The sequence below is a fragment of the Podarcis pityusensis genome (assembly GCF_964106645.2).
Source record: "Podarcis pityusensis genome assembly, chromosome: 3".
Taxonomy (NCBI): domain Eukaryota; kingdom Metazoa; phylum Chordata; class Lepidosauria; order Squamata; family Lacertidae; genus Podarcis; species Podarcis pityusensis.
Window position 1 is genome coordinate 78,582,874 of NC_138026.1, and position 19,943 is coordinate 78,602,816.

The 19,943-nt window shown below is 41.8% G+C and overlaps 1 protein-coding gene and 1 long non-coding RNA gene across 2 annotated transcripts in view; one reads left to right on the plus strand and one right to left on the minus strand.

Moving 5' to 3' along the window:
• FMN2 (formin 2) overlaps positions 1-19,943 on the plus strand; it is a 156,579-nt gene that overhangs the window by 16,480 nt on the left and 120,156 nt on the right. The window contains exons 2-4 of the mRNA XM_080997603.1: positions 1,968-2,134; positions 13,302-13,449; positions 18,231-18,292. Coding sequence (XP_080853729.1) covers positions 1,968-2,134; positions 13,302-13,449; positions 18,231-18,292 — 377 coding nt within the window. The remainder of the gene's footprint in view (positions 1-1,967; positions 2,135-13,301; positions 13,450-18,230; positions 18,293-19,943) is intronic.
• Positions 2,962-8,188, minus strand: LOC308472740. The gene is made up of 2 exons (XR_013983694.1): positions 7,743-8,188; positions 2,962-3,118 (listed from the first exon to the last, which is right to left on the minus strand). It is a non-coding gene; the product is annotated as an uncharacterized lncRNA (long non-coding RNA).

A 19,943-nucleotide genomic window follows, 5' to 3' on the forward strand; every position in this document is an offset into this window, starting at 1 on the left:
GAGGGTTATTTAGTCTTTTAAAATAGCAACACCACAAAGCCATACATGACAACACACATCATTCAGTAATGTTGAGCTGAGAGGAACTTGGATCACCCTGCAAGATTTTGCAAGAGTATAACAGAGCTGGCACATTGAAAGGCCCTTGCCCCGGCCCCCCAAAGTAAGGCAGAGGACTTAAAAGCTCTTTCTGTGTCAGGTAACCCCAAGCAGCCCCAGCACAAAAGAAGCTTTTAAGCTCTCTGCCTTGCTTGTATTTAGCTTTCACAATTCCAACCCGCCTGCCTTCAACTGCATATGGTTGAAATTGCACATATTAAATGTGTATAAGATGTGATCGTACTGTACTTTGGCTCAGTTGAAAGTGATTGCTTTAATTCTTCAGCATCAATATGAAACCAGTTCACATGACTCCAAAAAGAGTTGTAGCATTTTGGACTGACTGAGAGGAATAACATTGTCAAGCTGCTCATTTCATGACTTGTTTCAGATTATTACTTATATCATCTTGCAGTTTGCCTCTCATTAGGGAGAATTTCCTCAAGCATAAGCAACAATAAATTGTGGTGATTCATTCCAAGTTGATTAACTGTACCAGGCATTCAGAATATCAAGAATTATCATGGTAAATAATACCAGCAAGAATCCAACTCTTAAACCTAATGCTCAAAAGAGCTACCCCTTCAGAGGTAAGGCTGTGATTTACCTCACTCCTGTGGTAAACACATCCATATTTTTTAAGTGTTCTGAAAGTTAAAATATTCTAAAAATAGTTTCAGTTAAAGCAGTATTTCACCCACAATCTCAGGGCTGCCTTTATTGACATAAAGCCCTATAAAGGTTAAAACTAGGACTGTGCGAAACCTTCCCAGCATTTTCACAAGTATATCCACCTTGCCCCCAGAGTGTTCCTGCACGTTTGTAGATTCAGGTAGGTAGCAATGTTTGGAACACTTATCCAAAATGGTGGATGTGAAATTGTCATGATGGTATGGTTTTATTTGCTTCCCTAGATCAGTTTGTGCTTGGTAAACCATGCAGGACAGTACATTGATTCTTAAAGATAATCTTGCAAATTGGCACAGACAATTTAAGGAGTATTCTCCCCACACTAAATATTTCCCTCCAAGCCATGGGCCCTCCATTCTCTTGAAGGCAAAATTTGGTGGAAAATCTGTGAATCAGCAACCCTGATGTATTTTAATGTCTCACTGAACTAGAGGTAAAGCATTGTTCACTTTTGAGATTCCAGAATGGCTAATAAAAATTTAGTACACTATGAAACAATAACAGCTAATATATAATGTTGTTGTTGTTGTTTAGTTGTGTCCGACTCTTCGTGACCCCATGGACCAGAGCACGCCAGGCACTCCTGTCTTCCACTGCCTCCCACAGTTTGGTCAAACTCATGCTGGTAGCTTCGAGAACACTATCCAACCATCTCGTCCTCTGTCGTCCCCTTCTCCTTGTGCCCTCCATCTTTCCCAGCATCAGGGTCTTTTCCAGGGAGCCTTCTCTCCTCATGAGGTGGCCAAAGTACTGGAGCCTCAGCTCCAGTATATAATAGCAATATATAATAGCAAGATTTATTAACATGTTGTGTCAAGAGGAGAGCAAATGATTGAGTGCCTTTTTAAAGCAGCAAAATAGAAACTTCCCTTCTTCCTCTGTGCTGCCATGCCACCATGGCCATTGTGACCAAGCCAAGGTCCTTCCACAGAGCATCCAATAGGCCTTCTGGGTGGTTCCCTGAACCTGCTATATTTCTAAGAGGAACATGAGAACCAGTTTATAGAAGCTGCCCTGCCAAGCTGAAGGGTGTACACTGGTTGAAGTAATGCTTTTGCAAGGAAGCATCTTTTTGCCTTCACTTTGATTGTGACTTCCAACCACTAAAATGGTTGTTCTGTTCAAATGGGTTGTTGGATTGTTACCATTTATTTAACATTTAACATTGATTTTTTCAGGTCGAACTCTGCTGGAAAAGCTATCCAGCCAGCAGGACAATGCACCTCAAGAAGAAGCAGAGAAGCTTTGCTCTTGGATCATTGCAATGGGTCTGCTGCTCCCCTTCAGCGATTGCTTCAGAGAGCCATGTAGCCAGAACACACAACAAAGTGCACCAACTTTTGATGTAAGTCACATTCTTGGGAATATCTATCAGAGACTTTAATGATAGTTCACAATGGCTTGACCCTCTGTGGCAGGATTGGGTGTGGCCCATTTCCCCTTGTAGCACCCTGGCTCTGGAACTCTCACTCCAAGGAAGCTTGTCCTTTTAGCACAAGAAGAAAAGTAGTATATAAATGCTTAAAATAAATACTGGTGCAAACTAAATCCCTGATCTGCCTTGCTGGAAGAGATCTGGATGAGCTGGATATGTAGTTCAACCTAGCCCTGCCAGGCTTTGTTGGTCTCCAGTGACAGGGAAAGTCCATGGCTGATGGGGGAGAGGCCTTCCTCCAAGGAGACCCCAATGTGCTTCTCCCAGTGTTCCTGCACAAATAGTAGTAGTCAGCAGAAACCTCCAAAATGGGACAGGAAGGGGGCTAGCATAGGGTTCACTGGATCCTGAGCTAATCCTGATGCCATCACATGGTGACAGTGGGCCCAGTACAGGATTTGGTGGGTCAAGTAGGCCATTTTTCCTGCCCTGCCCATCATTTTTCATCCTGGCCAGTGCAAGTGTTGGGGGCAGTGGATGCAGCAGTGACTATGCTCTATTAAACCCCACCACTGCCAGCCATTTGGTGTGATTACAGTCTTAATATGTCAATGTAAGCCATTACAGATCCAGCAGGAGAGAGCCCCTAGAAGCAGAGTTTAAACTCACAAAAGACAAGCAGCAGTATAAAATGGGAATATAAGCTGTTAAACCTTTTCATATCTTGTTTAGTTTGCATACAGCACCCCCCCCCGTTTTCTACCCCTCATTCAATGAACAGACCACACACTGCTAAGTAAATTTAAAGTTCTTTACTTACAGATTCAAAGGTCTTCTTCCTACATTTATCCAAGCAACAGCAAGAACACAGGCAGAATACTTTTGGGTAGAAAGTACAGAAAGATAGCTTCAAACATGTGCTCTAATCTTGGAGCTTGCTTAGACATGTCCTCCCTAGGCATGGAGAGGGGGAATAGGAAGAGAAGGCTTCACTTCCTCTCTTATCAGAAAAGCGGGATTGTGACCTGTGTGTGCTCAAATATGTATATTGACCCTTACATATGTCTATAGCACTCCTGTGTAGAATATATAAATTGTGTTTGAATACAAATCCTAAAACTTTCAGGCTTTTGTGTATTATGTGAGGTTAGAAAAATATTTTCCAAGTATAAGCCTAAAGGTAGCAAGGGACCCTCTGCAGTTGCTTCAACTGGGGCAATCAACTCTATTAATTGGGGCAGACTGTGGGAGAAATTTTGAAGCAAGGTTGCATTCTGGCTCCCACTCTTTTTAGCTTTTATATTAATGATTTGGTGCCATATTTAGGCAATGCAAACTCACCCTCTCCAGTAATTAGGAACAGAAGGTCTTAATATTGTTGTAAGCAGATGATTTAGTACTCTCTCTTTCATGATTGTCTCTCAAAAATCTCTTGGAGTTGTTCGCCACATACTGTATACAGAAAAACCTATCTATAAATTACTCCAAGAGCAACCAAGATTGTGGTTTTTGGCGAACACAGTTCTAGGTATAAATGATGCTTAGATCAGCAAGCATTCTCATGTAAATACCTGAGTGTACTCTTTCATGAAACCCTCTCTTGGAAGTGTCATATGGAGGCACTGAAAGTCAAAGCACCCAAAACTTTAGGGGCACACTTGAAGTTTTATTACAATAAAGGAGGGCAGCTGATTGAACCTGCTCTAAATATATTTGGTAGTAAAGTGCTTTATCAAATGCTCCATGGTGTTGAAATCTGGGGCTCTGATTTAAACTCCATGAAAGTTTGGGAAACATTGCAAAATATTTTTTCGGAAGCTATACTCTTTGCCATCAGGAATATTAGCAGCTCTTCATACAGAATCCAGCTGGTCAACAGTTAAAGCAAGAGCGGACTGTGCTCAGTTAGAATATATTTTTAAAAATTGCTGCTATGCCTATTGAGCATTTTCCTGAGCTGTGCTACATGGAAATGGGTGATAACCAACTCTGGAAATCAGCTTGTCAATATGTTTTAGAGTATTATTATTTTCCAGAACTGAGCTCTGCTTTGACCTTGAATAAGTGTCAACTAAGGGATTGGATCTTCTGAATAGAACCCAGAAGGGACAGATACCTAATTAGAAACACCATGTTTCCCCCTTGCTATCCATTCTTGAGAACAGAGCATCTCACTAGATTCCTTAAGAAATAGCTTTATTGAGCTGCGTTTCCAAGTGATGCTCACTGCCATCTTGGATGGCTGCTACAACAAGGTCCCATACGCAAACAGACTTTGTATTTGTGATCAACCCCAGGTAGAAGACATCACTCATTATCTCTTAAAAGATAAAGGTAAAGGTACCCCTGACCGTTAGGTCCAGTCGCGGACGACTCTGGGGTTGTGCGCTCATGTCTCTCTGTAAGCCGAGGGAGCCGGCGTTTGTCTGCAAACAGCTTCTGGGTCATGTGGCCAGCATGGAGAACCAGAGCAGCGCATGGAAACGCCGTTTACCTTCCCGCCATAGCAGTACCTATTTATCTACTTGCACTTGATGTGCTTTCGAACTGCTAGGTGGGCAGGAGCTGGGACCGAACAATGGGAGCTCACCCTATTGTGGGGGTTCGAACTGCCGACCTTCTGATCGGCAAGCCCTAGGCTCTGTGGTTTAGACCACAGCACCACCTGCATCCCACCATTATCTCTTAGCCTCCCTCTTATACAGAGATCCAAGAGATCGATTTCTGAAGCCTTTTTTCACATGAGCAAGCAGACACGCCCTGGCAGAAATGGTTTGGCTTCTTTTGAGTGGCACTAATAACTTTGTAACACAGAGAGTGGCCCTCTATGCACAAGCGGGGGGTGAGGGGTGGGTCAGAAAAACGGAGTTAGGTAAAATCACTATAAATTTTGATTTTAGAAATTTAATCTCAAATCAAGCTGGATTTGAGTTTGTTGGTGTCTCTGTAACTTCCCTTTCTTACATCATGGATGTTGCCAAATTGGATTTTAAAAAGGTAAAATAATATTAGAATTGGAGCTGGCCGAGATGCATAAGGGAAACTGTTTTAATGTTCAATAACTTGGCAAAGTCTTTTTTATATTATGGATTTTTATATCAAGGATGCATGTTCTGTATTATTTTATTAATACTATTGCCTAATACAGGTTTGTCATGGCTGTTGGCTAGAACAGTAATCTTATGAACTTGTAATTTAGGTAATGAGCCCTGTCTTCTTGACTAAGGAAATTAAGGACTCCTGTATGAAAAGGGGGCCTTACACATTGGTTGTGTTATGACTGTCTTTGAAAGTCCCATCTAATACATAGGAGGAGGAACATACCAGCCTAGCCATCTTCACTTGCTCTATTTGATCCTATCCTGCACGACAAAGCTTTCACCATACCTTAAGGGTAAAAGACTGTATGCTTATTGGGAGGGCTGGGGAGAGGCAAGAAGGTTTCAACAAGATCAGTGCAGTGCAAACACACTAGCAGAGCCAGTCCAAAATACAGTTCCAGTTCCAGGAATTGGCTAGATTGGTAAAGGAAAAGTTTTATATGCGTTGTATATGCAATATAACACTGTGACACCAAATGGCGCTGTGGAGTCCCGTCTTTCTATACCTGATTTCCCTTTATGAGTTTGCAACGTGTTTAACTGAATAGCTTCTTTGACGTGTCTTGATCCAGCCACAGATACAGATAAAGAAATGCTTATGGGCTTTCTGCTAGTTGGACAACCCTGCTTTTAAGTATAACATGTTCTAGATCAGGCATCCCCAAACTCGGCCCTCCAGATGTTTTGGGACTACAATTCCTATCGTCCCTGACCACTGGTCCTGTTAGCTAGGGATGATGAGACTTGTAGTCCCAAAACAGCTGGGGGGCCGAGTTGGGGGATTCCTGTTCTAGATGATCCACTTGGTCCTCTATGATACTGTGATTGTTGAACATCTAAGAATTTGAAGATCCAAATGTATCTTTATTCTGCAGTGCTCAACACTTTCACTTTGAGAACACTGACTTTGCAGATTTATAGTGCTGGTTTCTTTATTCAGTTTGGTGTGTGCTTCTTACTGTAATTATATTTTTGTGTTCTGGATGCTCTGAAATGATATATTCATAGATGATAGTATGACGGCTGGTTGCTTCCTGATCTTTTCAAAGGTATGGATGGAATTCAGTGTTGTACTCTTCTGATCCTTTCATCAGTCAGACAAGCAAGGTTCATCCTTGCTTGTCAGGTGAAACAATCCTCTCTCCTCCTCCCTGTGTGCTGTTCGAAGGGTTTTCCCAAGGTGCCGGGACCAATTGCAAGAGCACAGGTGATTCACAGGAAGGAGGAGAGGAAAGCCGCACTACAGAAGCTGAAGTCCTTGTGTATGACTTTTGCCGATGGGATTTAATAGTTCAATCCCACCCCACATTTTATCTTATGGCACATTCCTCTTCCTTTTAAGGTGAGATATATATAATCTATGAAAACTGGTAGGAATTTTTAGATGGAACCGCATAATGAGGCTTTCCAGTCAGGAGTGCTGACTTAGCCCCATGACCGTGGGTGCCCAGGACCGTGGGTGCCATGCAATGTGCATCACCCTGGCACCAAAAATTGTGGGTGCCCAGCCCCTTCATGGGGAATTTTGTGGGTGCTCCCAGGGCTCCAGAGAGTTGGCACCCTGTTTCCAGTTGCCATGCTGTTGATCCCCTGCTGATCTAGATGTTGCTGTTTGTTTTTGACGATCAGTGCTTGCCCTTTCTTGCCACAGAGTCGCCTTGCAAACAATGGATTTTTTCAGGCATTTAAAATCGTAATGTTTTTTCCACCCACCCAGAGCTCCTAAGACAGGAAATCATCTGACTCCAAACTGAAAATGGCATTGCTGAGTATGCTCATGAATGCAGTTTTCAGCTAAAAGCCGTACTTGTGCATGTCTGTAGATATTAGAAGGATTCTTATTTTTCCATTTTGCAGCAACATTGAATTTTGTGATTATTAAAAGTTGTGGAATTCACTCCTATAAGTGCCCTCTCCCAATATATTTGTATCTTATAAACTTCTACTTACAATTAATATAGGTATCTACCACTTTTGCAGTAATACTGGTTCATAAATGAAATTTGTTGAGGTGTTAGATACCATCTTAAAAACAAACTCCTCAGTATTCAATGATGTGGATTTGGCAGGTGTCGAATACCATTCTATTTCAGGCTGTAGATATCCATTTCATATTTTGAAATAAAATGGATTATTTCCCCAAGGGTAAGAACCACAAAGTTTATATACCATAGAAATAGCATGCTATGATCCCCAGCAATTATTGCACCCCAAGTATACATGGGGCTGGTTCATCACATTAGGAACAAACGAAGCTGCCTCATATTATTATCCAGTATTCTTGATATTTTAGGCAAGCCATGCCTTGGAAATTTAAATTATCAGATTATTTGTCACTTCATTGACAGGCAAAGGATAAGATGGCACACCATCCCATTGTATATACTGAAACTGTCCGGACTAACAGTTCATACCTTCAAAGTGCCCCATTTTAAGCGAGACAGCCATGATTTCTTTGAAGGCGCCCTGGGCTTTACCTTCATCCCAGGATGCCCGCTGGATTTCATGCAGCCTGTGGATGAGGGCTGTGGAGGCATGAGAGTTCCTTCCCTTCCCCACCAACATGGTGCCCTTCTTCTCTAATTCAACTCCCATCATCCCCCAGGAGAGGGGCCTGAACACGCATGTAAAATGGAGGGTCCTCAGCCACAAATGGCCCGACGCGGCTTATGTGTGCAAGAGGGGGGCCTTGCTGTTGGCACTGAGATGCCCACACAGGATGTCCCTGTGCGGCTGCCATAGCGTGTGTGCTCAAAGGAGGCCTCAGGTTGCCATGGCAGCAGTGACAGTTTCCCCCCAGCTCTGCTACATGCCTCTGAGGGGCAGTTTGAGAGTTGGTGCTCCTAACTGACCCTAGCACCACTGCAGGCCATTGAGGACAAGTTTTACCTTGATAGCAAGTTTGTCACAGACCAGAACTGAGTTGTGAGTGGGGAAAGGGGAGCTGCTTGTGGGGTGAACGCACACAGTGTTCAACAATATTTTGAAACATTTTGTCATGCAATGTGTACAATTAACATGGGATGCATTCGCTGCTACAGGATGGCGGTGGTGGTCATAGGCAATAGGAATAAGTACACCTATGGAGGAAAAGAAGCGTATAAATATTTGAGTCATGATGCAGAGGCAAAATTTCGAGTTTAGAGGCAGTCTTAATGTCAGGTGCTGTGGGGGAAATAGCAGGGGAATGTGGGCATGCCCTGCTTGTTGGGCTTCCAAAGAAGAAGCATTTCAGCAGGAAAAAGGATTCTGGCTTAGGTGGAACCAACTTGCACTGATCTATCAGCAGACTAGGAATTCATGTGTCTGGGAGAGGGAAGCAGACTTAATATTGTGATCTGCAAAAATATTTTTTCCTGGGGATTGGGGGGGGGGGGTAGCACACCAAAAGGGCTCAACCCCTAGGAGATGGCGCCCCTGGTGGAATGCCCTCTAGAGTGAGGTGTGTCTGTCAGGAGTAATCTAAAAGCATGCCTGATTATCTGGGCTTTTGCTGAAAGGAACTGTTCTTGGCAACTTGGAGATCACTGCTTAAGATAACTGTTTTAACTGTTTTTGCACGTTTAAAAAATGTTTTATCATTGCTACCCTGGGCTTCTCAGGAGGAAGGGTGGGATATAAATTGAAGTAGTAGCAGAAGCAGTGTCTGCTACCTGATGTGGTTGCCTTACTCTATCACAGGACTGGTCCTGATGTATCGCCTTTTCTTCTGAATCTAAAATGCTTTAACAGAAGTATAGTGTCCAGATCAATTTAAGAAGGATGTTGACAAGCTGGAACATGTGGAGGGGAGGGCAACCAAGATGATCATGGGTCTGGAAACTAAGCCTTATGAGGAACGGTTGAAGGAGCTGGGTGTGTTTAGCCTGGACAAGAGGGGACTGAGAGGAGATAAGATAGCCATCTTCAAATATCTTAAGGGCTGTCACATGAAAGAGGGAGCACGCTTGTTTTCTCCTGCCCTGGAGGGTAGGACTCAAACCAATGGCTTTAAGTTGCAAGAAAGGAGATTCCGACTAAACATTTGGAAAAACATTCTGACAGTAAGAACTGTTCAGGAGTGTAACAGACTCCCACGAGAGGCGGTGGACTCTCCTTCCTTGGAGGTTTTTAAACAGAGGTTGGCTGGCCATCTGTCATGGATCCTTTAGCTAAGATTCCAGCATTGCAGCAGCTTGGACTAGATGACCCTTGAGGTCCCTTCCAACTCTAAGATTCTATGATTCTATGAAATATGTGTTGAAGTAGTGCAGCTGCTCCCCCTGCAGTAGTTTTGCTGGAGAATAATCAAAATAGAGCTAATGTACGCAGCAATTTTTGGCATAATTTTTAGTTGATTAGAAGAAAGCAAACTTGAAGCATTAATAGCAATCTCTCCTCCTTATATTCTGTAATTTATGTTCAGTGTAGCCTCTGTGTAGTTTTCTGTTTTCCCCAGCTAATTCAGTACTGCTGACTAAGGCTCCTTCTAACATCCTTATAACCAGTTTGGGCAGGTCTGTGTGAATTGATCTCAGTGCTATTTCTATCGCATGTTAACCCTTTCAGGGCAGACTGCTTTACCTTTGGGTCTTTCTTCCCAAACCTGTGTGTGGCATTGTGAAGAGGCACCGGCATTGCATTGAGTTGCAATGACTTTGCTGCTTATATGCGCTGTAAGACTTCAATAGCTACTCATTTATTCATGAGATGAGTCTGTCTACGTCAGTAAAGATACAAACAAGATAATGACACTCCCTGAATTCGGCTTGGAGGTCATGTACACTTGTTCCTGGCAGTAAGTACCATGTGAGCTTAACTCTTAACAATGCAGCAACTGAATTTTTATCGATGGCTAGGTGAGAATCAACTATTTTGTAAGCTGGCATGGAAATATATTTGATGGATAACTGAGGCTGTTTGATTAAATGTAATGAAAAGAAATATGGTACTATTCCTGATTCAGATCTGGAACGGTACCTTCGGCTTATGCAGGCAAGTAGCTTGCCTCACCCATGTAGGATACCTCTGCAGTTTTAAAGAGCCAGCCAGAATTGCTGTGTAAGAGTATATGTACGCATGCATCCTTATTTTGTTGATAGCTATATATATATACCAGGCAGATAGGTTGTAAAGCTACCATGCCTTTTTAAAAAAATCATCTGGTTTGTTTCATTAGTGGGCAGATTATTAACTGGGGAAAACTGGACACTTCTTACATATCCAATAATTTGTCTATGGTAAGAGAAGGGCTTGTCATCCTGGACTGCAAAAGACATATGCTGAGTAAAATTTGTATTTAGCAAATGAGATGAAAGCACAGTGGGGCCAACAATATAGAAAACTTTACTGCCTTGTGCACTTTTCAAACAAGCTGGTTTGCCATAAGAATTCTTATTGTTAATATTGCAGTCAGTACTGTTATACTAAGATTTGGTGTCTTTATTTATTCTCAACCTTCCACAGCCATGCATACTGTTTTGTTTTAGAAAGTTTAGTGTGTGGTGTAAAAATACGTAAACCTGTAGTCTGTAGATATATATGTGCAAATGCTCCTCTTCATTTTAGAGTGCAAGGAGATTAGAGATGGTAGACTCGTTGAACCTCTAAAACCAGGTTTATAAAATCCCCCAATTTAAATTTAGCTAGACCTTGCTTGAATTTCATTCACTCTTCATTTACAATTGAACATATAATTTTTTGCCTTGATGTAATGTAAGAGGGTTTTCTCTGAAAACTGAATGCTATTATTTTGTGACTGAGGATACTGTTGGTGTCGAAAATGCACTGTTATTCAATAGTTTGCTTCATTTATCCCTGTATCATTTCGCTAACAATATAACTCAACACTGCTAAATGCTGCCATCTGCATTAAATCCCACTGCACTTTAGAACACTAGAGACAAAATTGTCTAAAGCAGCATTCCACCCCTTCCCCTGTTGATGGTGCTAATAACACTAGAGTTAAACGTTTTCCTTTTAATAACCCTATGAGGCAAATCACCATTACTATAACCATTACTATGAGGCAAATCACCATTACTCTTATTTTATCCAAGGGAAAACTGAAGCTGAGATAGTGAAAGGCACAGGGCTAACCTGGTTGCCCAAGTTGACATTTAATTCAGCTATATACCCATCATGGAGGGACGTGGGTGGCGCTGTGGATTAAACCACAGAGCCTAGGACTTGCCGATCAGAAGATCGGCACTTCGAATCCCCGCGACGGGGTGAGCTCCCGTTGCTCGGTCCCTGCTCCTGCCAACCTAGCAGTTTGAAAGCACATCAAAGTGCAAGTACAGTGGTGCCCGCAAGACGAATGCCTCGCAAGACGAAAAACCCGCTAGACGAAAGGGTTTTCCGTTTTTCGATGCGCTTCGCAAGACGAATTTCCCTATGGGCTTGCTTTGCAAAACGAAAAAGTCTTGCGAGTCTTGCGATTTTTTTCGCTCCCCCCCCCCATTTTTCTAAGCCGCTAATAGCCTTTTAGCCGCTAAGCCGCTAAGCCTTTAATAGCCGCTAAACCGCTAAACCGCTAATAGCGCTAATCCGCTAATCCGCTAATAGGGTTGCTTCGCAAGACAAAAAAACTGCTAGACGAAGAGACTCGCAGAACGGATTAATTTCGTCTTGCGAGGCACCACTGTAGATAAATAGGTACCGCTCTAGCGGGAAGGTAAACGACGTTTCCGTGCACTGCTCTGGTTCGCCAGAAGCGGCTTAGTTGTGCTGGCCACATGACCCAGAAGCTGTCTGCGGACAAACGCCGGCTCCCTCGGCCAATAAAGCGAGATGAGCGCCGCAACCCCAGAGTCTGTCACGACTGGACCTAATGGTCAGGGGTCCCTTTACCCATCATGGTATGCTGTCATTAAATGTTTCTAATTTTCAGTTGGTTATAAGTCAAGCTGTCTGTCCCTGTCCTTTTAATTTCCACACACAAAGGGTCACCACCCCCAACTAGCTTGACCACCATTACAAATAAATTATAGTAGTTACTGGTCTTGGCAATGCCAGTTATTTGATATAGGGCATTAAGTAAAGCTTGTGTGGTCTGTCTTACTCATGAGGAAGTGCCATAGCTCAGTGGTAGAGTATCTGCTTTGCATGCAGAAAGTCTCAGGTTCAATCTCCAGCATCTCCAGTACTCTCTCTGAAACACTAGAGACCCAATGTCAGTCAGAGTATGTAGTATTGAGATAGACATGTCATTGGTCTGACTTAAGGACTCAACTACATTGGTAAAGAAAAAACGCTTTATATGCGTTATAATGCTCTAACACCATATGGCGCTGTGGAGTCCCGTCTTTCGTCAATGGGATTTCCCTTTTTGAAGTTTGCAGCCCGTTTAACTGAATCACTTTTTTGATGGGTCTAGTTCCAGCCTTAGTTTAATGAAGCTTCCTTGATTCATATGGTTTTTCCTTTCAAAACATGTATTTCGCCCTGTCATCTGTTCATCAATCATAATAGCATGCAGAAACATTTATAATACGATTTTTGGTGTAACTGTGATGTTTGTCTTATTTTTTAGTTCTTTTGTTAATAGTGTTACATAGATGGTAATTGTTTTATTTGGGATTTGGGATTTTTCCCACCCAGAAAAAAATCTCTTATTGGGTCAAAGGCCAAATTATTGCTAAATTATTGCTGAGATTTCAGGGTGCACTGCCTCTATCCTTTTCTTTTAAACATCAATAAATAACCTCTTTATTACACAGCACATCCTTGTACCACAGGCTCACAAAATGTTTTCATTCCTTTAAGGGGTCTGTTTTGGAATGCATTTTAGGATTATCTGGAGATACCTAGTTCAGAAGTATTGCCCTGAAATATTTGTACTTGGACAAATATAGCTATGGGTTTTCTATTCCTTCTAACTCTGAACTCTGAACCAAGAATTTCAGGTATACCTTTAAAAAACCCCAATAACTGAAAATTTCATGAGATCAAAGAAAGTACTGATGTAGCACTGGGTAACTAAGTAGGCATTGGAGGCAATATCTTTGGAACTTGAAGAGATGTAATATTTATTTTTATTTTGTAAATAATTACAGCAAGATCAGCTTTATACTTGGGCTGCAGTCAACCAACCCACACACTCATCAGATTACATTGAAGGAAGATTTCCAAGGAGAATTCCATCAGTGTGGCCCCCTCCAAAGCCTCCAGATGAAGGACAGAGAGTGAAACATGCAGAAACAGGTAAGGCCTGAAAGTGCAAATAGAATGTATTACTTAACTTGGAATCATTGGTTTAGATCCAGAAACATGGTAGCTGTAAAAATTTAGTAGTGGTGCTTTCCCATAAACCTGTGCAAGAGCTAACAAAAGTGTGATGTGCAACGCCTTACGGTAGCACACGTTTCAAGTAATAGTTGAAGAGACCACACAAGATTTTATGCACTCATGTGAATTTCAGTTTTGTTTAGTTTTTCATGCAAGGATCTTGTACCATGTCAGGAAAAGCTCTTCTGTGCACAGAAAAGGGCTTCCATTCATGGAAGCCTTGCACCTTCATATCCAATCTAATAAATAAATAAATGATTTTTTTATTTTAAAGCTGAGTTTTATTCTGTGACAGGAGTGTACATTCAGAAAAGATTTTGATGAAATGATGAAAAATGGCATTTTGTTTTATCGAACTACAGGTCTGTAACATGAGATGACATGAGCCACTGTGACTCTCTAGTAGTTTCTCCCTTCTCAAAGTCTCAGCATGAGTTTAGTCTTAAAACTCTCCAAAACCCAAATTTTCACTCAATAAGTACGCCTGTATCTGGGGAAGAAGACGGGAAGAAGAAGGTTCAGTATTCAAGTTAGAAAAAAAGGAGATTCCAACTAAACATCAAGAAGAACTTTCTGAGAGTAAGAGCTGTTCAACAGTGGAACAGACTCCCACAAGAGGTGGTGGGCTCTCCTTCCTTGGAGGTTTTTAAGCAGCAGTTGGATGGCCATCTGTAATGTATGATCTAGTTGAGATTCCTTCTTGCAGGCAGTTAGACTAGATGACTGTCAGAGTCCCTTCTAACTATGATTCAGCAGCTTCTCTTGGTATCCGTTAACAATTTTTCATTAGAGATTTTATTTCATATATTTCTAGCCCATATTTTATTCAATGTATTTCTAATCCAAATTCTCAAGGTGGCTAGCAAACATTGAAAGCTGCAAAAAGGGGAAAATCCAGTATATCTTTTTACAAATAACATCAAAAATTATTTCCAATTGTTACATTTGAAGCTCCAAAAGAATAGATGATTTCTCAGTGTCCATGGGATTTATTCTGCTTTCTGAACACCAGGCAGGAGGTGCATAATCATTCTGTCATCTACTTTAGCGTGAAGTACCAATGACAGCAAATGACAGGGCTTCTTCTCAGGTAGCAGCTACCAACCATCTAGTAGATGAGATTGCCATAGATGCTACCACTGCAGCTGCTGCCTCCTCCTTTATTTTTGCCTCCATGTCAAAATGGAGCAGAACCAGTAACCAAGTAAGGTGTTGTAGCACATGATGTGCATGGGCAGGCAGGGATATCTAATGGCTGTCTAGGCAAAGTGCTTACCTTCCCATCCCAACATTTCCCAGGTGGCAGTGCACCAATGTGAATGCACTGAAGTATGAGTTCCAAATATAATATGGAAAAAGTAAAGCTGTTTTCAAACAGTTCTTGGAGAAAGGTTGTATCTGAATTAAGGGTATGCCTATTGTTGATCATGCCGCTCCACAATTAGCACTGAATGGAATGTTCTTTCCCTTTTTTTTAAATATTTTTATTGATTTTCCAATATCATTCCAATAACAGCTTCATTATAACAATGCCACTTTTATCCAATTAATACAATTATCAAAACCAATTATTTATATACCAAATTATACAATTTAGTTAAAGTGGCCTCCTCACGTGCTAGATTTGATGGCTTCCTCTTTGTTTTTTTGTTTTCTGCATTCCAAAATCTTAATAATTTCAATTATCGCACTGAATGGGATTTTCTAACTGAATCCCTGGATCCAAACCCTAAAAGCTATCCAATATCTGTTGGATATACTTATGTACAATTTCCCCACAAGGCTATGAGCAGAAATGATATTAAATCAGCAGCCTGTGTGATGTCATGTTTTGATTTTTAGCAGGTCACCCAAATAGTTTGGCTCTTGATTGTACTGCACATTTAAAACACAGATGAAACAATTTGGTATTGGCTTTTATTGTCCAAACTAATGTGAGTTAATGAAATTGCTCCTAAGTGAAAGTAATATTGTGAACGGTTTTTTACATGCATGCTAATAGAAGATGAACAGGGTAAGTAATGGGCTATATAATGAATTTATATAATGAATTTAACAGGAAAGTTATGCTGTATGTAAATGAGAATAAATGAAATATGATAACAAGTCAGATAATCGTTGTAACCTATTCAAAAATATCAGTCCTGGGGGTGGAATCCAGCTGGTGTTGCTCTGCTAGCAGAGGGCATTTCTCATTAGAACAAGGAAGGAGGCAATTTCTCTCCCAAACAGCCCCCTTCAGATCTGCTCAAAACTTATTTTGGGAGAGATGGAAGGTTGCAGTAACAAATGCCTCCCTTCGTTTCCTGCTAATGGATGCTTTCCATCATCAGAGCAAAACAAGCTGGATTCCACCCAGAAATGCTAATGGAAAATTAAACATCTTAATGCAAAATATTACTATACAGAGGTTTCTTACTTCCTTGTTCTACTGTTTCCTACTTTGTTGTTCCACTACTTGTTTTTCAAGGCATGTTTCTAAAGTGTATACAAAGGTACATTTGTATGTACATTTTGCCACTGGGATTATATCTTAAGTTTATAAGGTTTCCATTTCAACAGTAGCAATTTGATTTTGCATCAGTAAAAATACTTTAATTGCAAGCATGTATGTGCAAGTGCATTAAAGGAGAGAAGCTGGTGCTCAAGTTTAGATGATGCGCATGCTTGCGATAGAAACTTCTGTTGGCTCTGTGAGCTTTCACTTCACCCACCTCCAGCCATTGTCAGAGCTTTTGTGATGTCACAGATGACAGATGATTTTAGTAAAAAGACGTCCTATTAAAATCCATGGGACATATTTGTAAGTAATGCAATCTGATCATGGTATAAAATTATACTAAGCAGGAGAGATTTCAAGCATCTTTAATATAGCTGTATGCCTGCCTGTTGGCTGCTGTATCACAAATGCCAATTGCATTCCGTATCCTGGGAAACCAATTAGTATTCACCCTTTCAACCAAAGCAGTGGCACTTTAAACAGCTTTTGAAAAAGTAAACTGGCCTGACCTATGTGAAATATAAAAATCAGAAAGTATAAGGCATGCAAAATATTATTTAATAATCCAATGTGAAAACATCTGCTTAGGTGAGGAAAAACAGATGGAAATAGGATAGCAAGATTTTACAAAGACTTAGGAGAGACTGCTGACCTAAGAATCAACAATAAATCATAGAGAAACAAAGGTACTCCTACTTATTGCCAAAATTCACATGGCCCGAGTGTTTGGTGCGGGGACATTATACTTGAGTCCAGAAGTCCTGGGCTACAAGCCCATCAATGGCAGTTGCTTTGGAAAAATGGAAGCAGATGGGGTATTTTTACCCAAGCATTTGAGGGGTGAGTCTCTCCTGAATTACTGACATTGTCACAGTTTGCGTGGCAAATCCCCTCCCCCCATGTGAAATGAAGACACCGGACACATTATTTAAGGTTAATGGGCATAAAAGGCCACAACTTTATTGATTACAGGAATTGAAAGGTATTGGCCTTAGGCATTGGCTCCTATTGACTACCCGGCATGGAGACCGGGAAGGGTTATCCACAAGCCGTGGGAGTCCTGTTGAAGTACGCCAACTAGGATCCCACGGGTGTCACCGCTCGGGGGCGTGCCGGAGGCGCTTACCTCCCTAGGTTTCGGACAAGGCAACACCCCCCGGAGTCCTCTACCGGACTACCCTTTTCCTTGGGGGAAGGTGATGGCGCTTCCTTCCCCCCTTCATTTGCATAACAATTACCCCTGCCAATAGACCAGGGAGAAGAACACAGGGAAGGAAATACAAACCGGTCAGCTGGAACAGGGCAAAGAGGGCGGTCCCCGGGCGCGCCTGGCCTTAAATGGGCTAGGCCACGCCTCCCCCACCCGCCGATTGGCGGGCAGGGTCGCAGGCACGCCCGGGGATTCCCTTGTTCTCACGGGGGCAGAAGGCCAGCCCCCACGTGTGTGGGAGGGGGTGGCCGGCAACCCCCTCTCCTCTCAAGTTCGGAAATGGCTTTGCTGCAATGCATTGTTTTAGATGCAATAATGAATTTTGATTTAGATGTGGATTGTGTTTTTGCATTGTCTTTATTTAGTAGTGGGATTAAACTCGGGGGGCTGGGGTCGGGGGAAGATTGGCCTTCTCCTGCCCCAGCCCCACGCCTGGGGGGGGGAATACAATTTTTTTTCTTTATTCCCCCCCCAAAAAACTAGGTGCGCCCTATGGGCCGGTGCGCCCTATGGGGCGAAAAATACAGTATATTTTTTAAAAACCCCAGAAAAATACAAAATGAGAATGCAAAATACATAATAAAACAAAAACAATTTGATTTGATTTTGACTTGTTTCTAGGAGGTAATTTAATTATTGTTTGATTTTATATATACTAATGTTATATATCTGATGCTATATATGTTGTTATATGATGTTATATATCTGATGCTAGCCGCCCTGAGCCCCTGAGGGTGGGATATAAATAAATGTTTATTATTATTATTATTATTATTAACAAAGCAATTATGCCCTTACACAAAGACATTAAAAAAGCTATAGAATGTTAATCACCTGAATGACTGGTTGAAGAGATATTTTTGACTGGTGCCTAAAGATAGGTAATGAAGGTACTAGGCAAGCCTCCCTGGGAAGAGCATTTCACAAGTTAGAGTATAGTTGCTTCTAACAGTGAAAGTAACTCTGAATATTTACTTTCCCGTCTAGGAAGTGAAACTGCCACTGTGGCAAGAGAGACAGAACATACAGAAGATGTTCGACAGGTACAGGTAAGTTCTTGGTAGGAGAATAAACCTGTGGTTTGAACCTAATGACAAATAAGATCATGCTATGAATTAGTCTTAACTCTTGTCCAATTCACATATGTGCATCCTTCATAGATGAAAACTTTAGGTTATTGAGCCCTTGATGACTCTCAGCTATATGTGTGAGCTGACTCAGTTAGAAATACGTACTGTATTTGAGGAGATGTGAAGTGATATGAAAATGGTGATGATCTGACACCCCAAGAAGTAGAATGTAAGACAGAAGTGGTACATTGCTCCTCTGTTCATTTTCAACGAATCTCAGTGGTGCTCAGAAAGTGATGCTTTTCTTGCATATTCTATATTGCCAGCAGTGCTGAGGAAAATATATAGCATATCTCTGCCAATCCACTCTAGGACTCTCAGGCACCAAAACAACCAAAAAAACCACAATGCCCATCCTAATCTGGTCATTCTTAAATGGATATATGTGGTCATCTTATTTCAGGCTTTGAAATTACCCCCTGGCCCAGCAACTCCACAGTTTTCAGTCACTGCAACAATAGCCTCTGATGGTACCTACTGGCAATCTGAAACATTTGTTAGTGATATTGCATGACATCATCCATCCCAACCCCAAGCAGGGTACATTTTTTCTCTCACTAGATGTGAGCATCTTTCTCAAGCATGAAAGTGAGAAAGTGTTCTTTGTGCCATACACTTAGCTGCAAACTCTAAAAAGAGGCACCTGACTCTTCCTTCTTACTGCTATTCCTTCAGGAACTGTTTTTGCTTAAGAGATTTCAGTAGGAGGTCATCTATGTGTGGGACAGGTACAGAGCCAGAATAGTTTCACTAGAGCCTCCCCTCGCCCGTCTAGCTCCATGGAGCAACTCCTAACCCAGGTAATATATAGACAGGTCACTAGCCTGCAGCCTCAGCCTTATACAGACATGCATACAATCTCAAAATGCACAGCTCACATCAGGCCCACACAGTGAGGGGGGAGCCGGACACATTTGCTCCAGGCCTCAGAGAGCTAAGCTGGTTGAGGAGGCCTACCAGACTTACACTGTCATGCCAAGACAGTGCCTCCCAGCTGACTAAATGGGCAAAATGCCTGTGCCTGTCCTTATGCACTGCAAGCCTTAAATAGTAAAATCGGGACTAATGAGTACTAACATGTAGTGTCAGATCAGAGTAGGCAGTGGTGTCGCGGTGGCATGTCTCATGGACAAGACTCCCGCCCTGGGTCTCAGATAAGCTCTGCATAGACCTGGCTCACATGCATACTGTTGTAACACTTATCAGCCAGCTGAAAAAGCTTGTGTCTTTATTTGTGTCTTGAAAGTACAAATAGTATGCATTCAGACTGTTAAGTGTGGCTTGCTGCTGCGATCCACTTTCTGTTTGTGTGTGCTCCCTGTACATGCAGTGAGGTATTTTCTGTGTATGGTCAGAGAGACGTTCTGTCCTGTCCTTTTCAGTTCAATCTGCTGTAAGTTATAGGAAGAGTTTGGTAATCAACAACAACAACAACAACAGTAATAATTTATTTGTACCCCACCCATCTGACTTGGTTGCCCCAGGCACTCTGGGCAGCTTCCAACATATATAAGAACATTAAAAAGTATCTTGTTCCTACCGCTGTCCTATTATAGTACCAACATTGTAC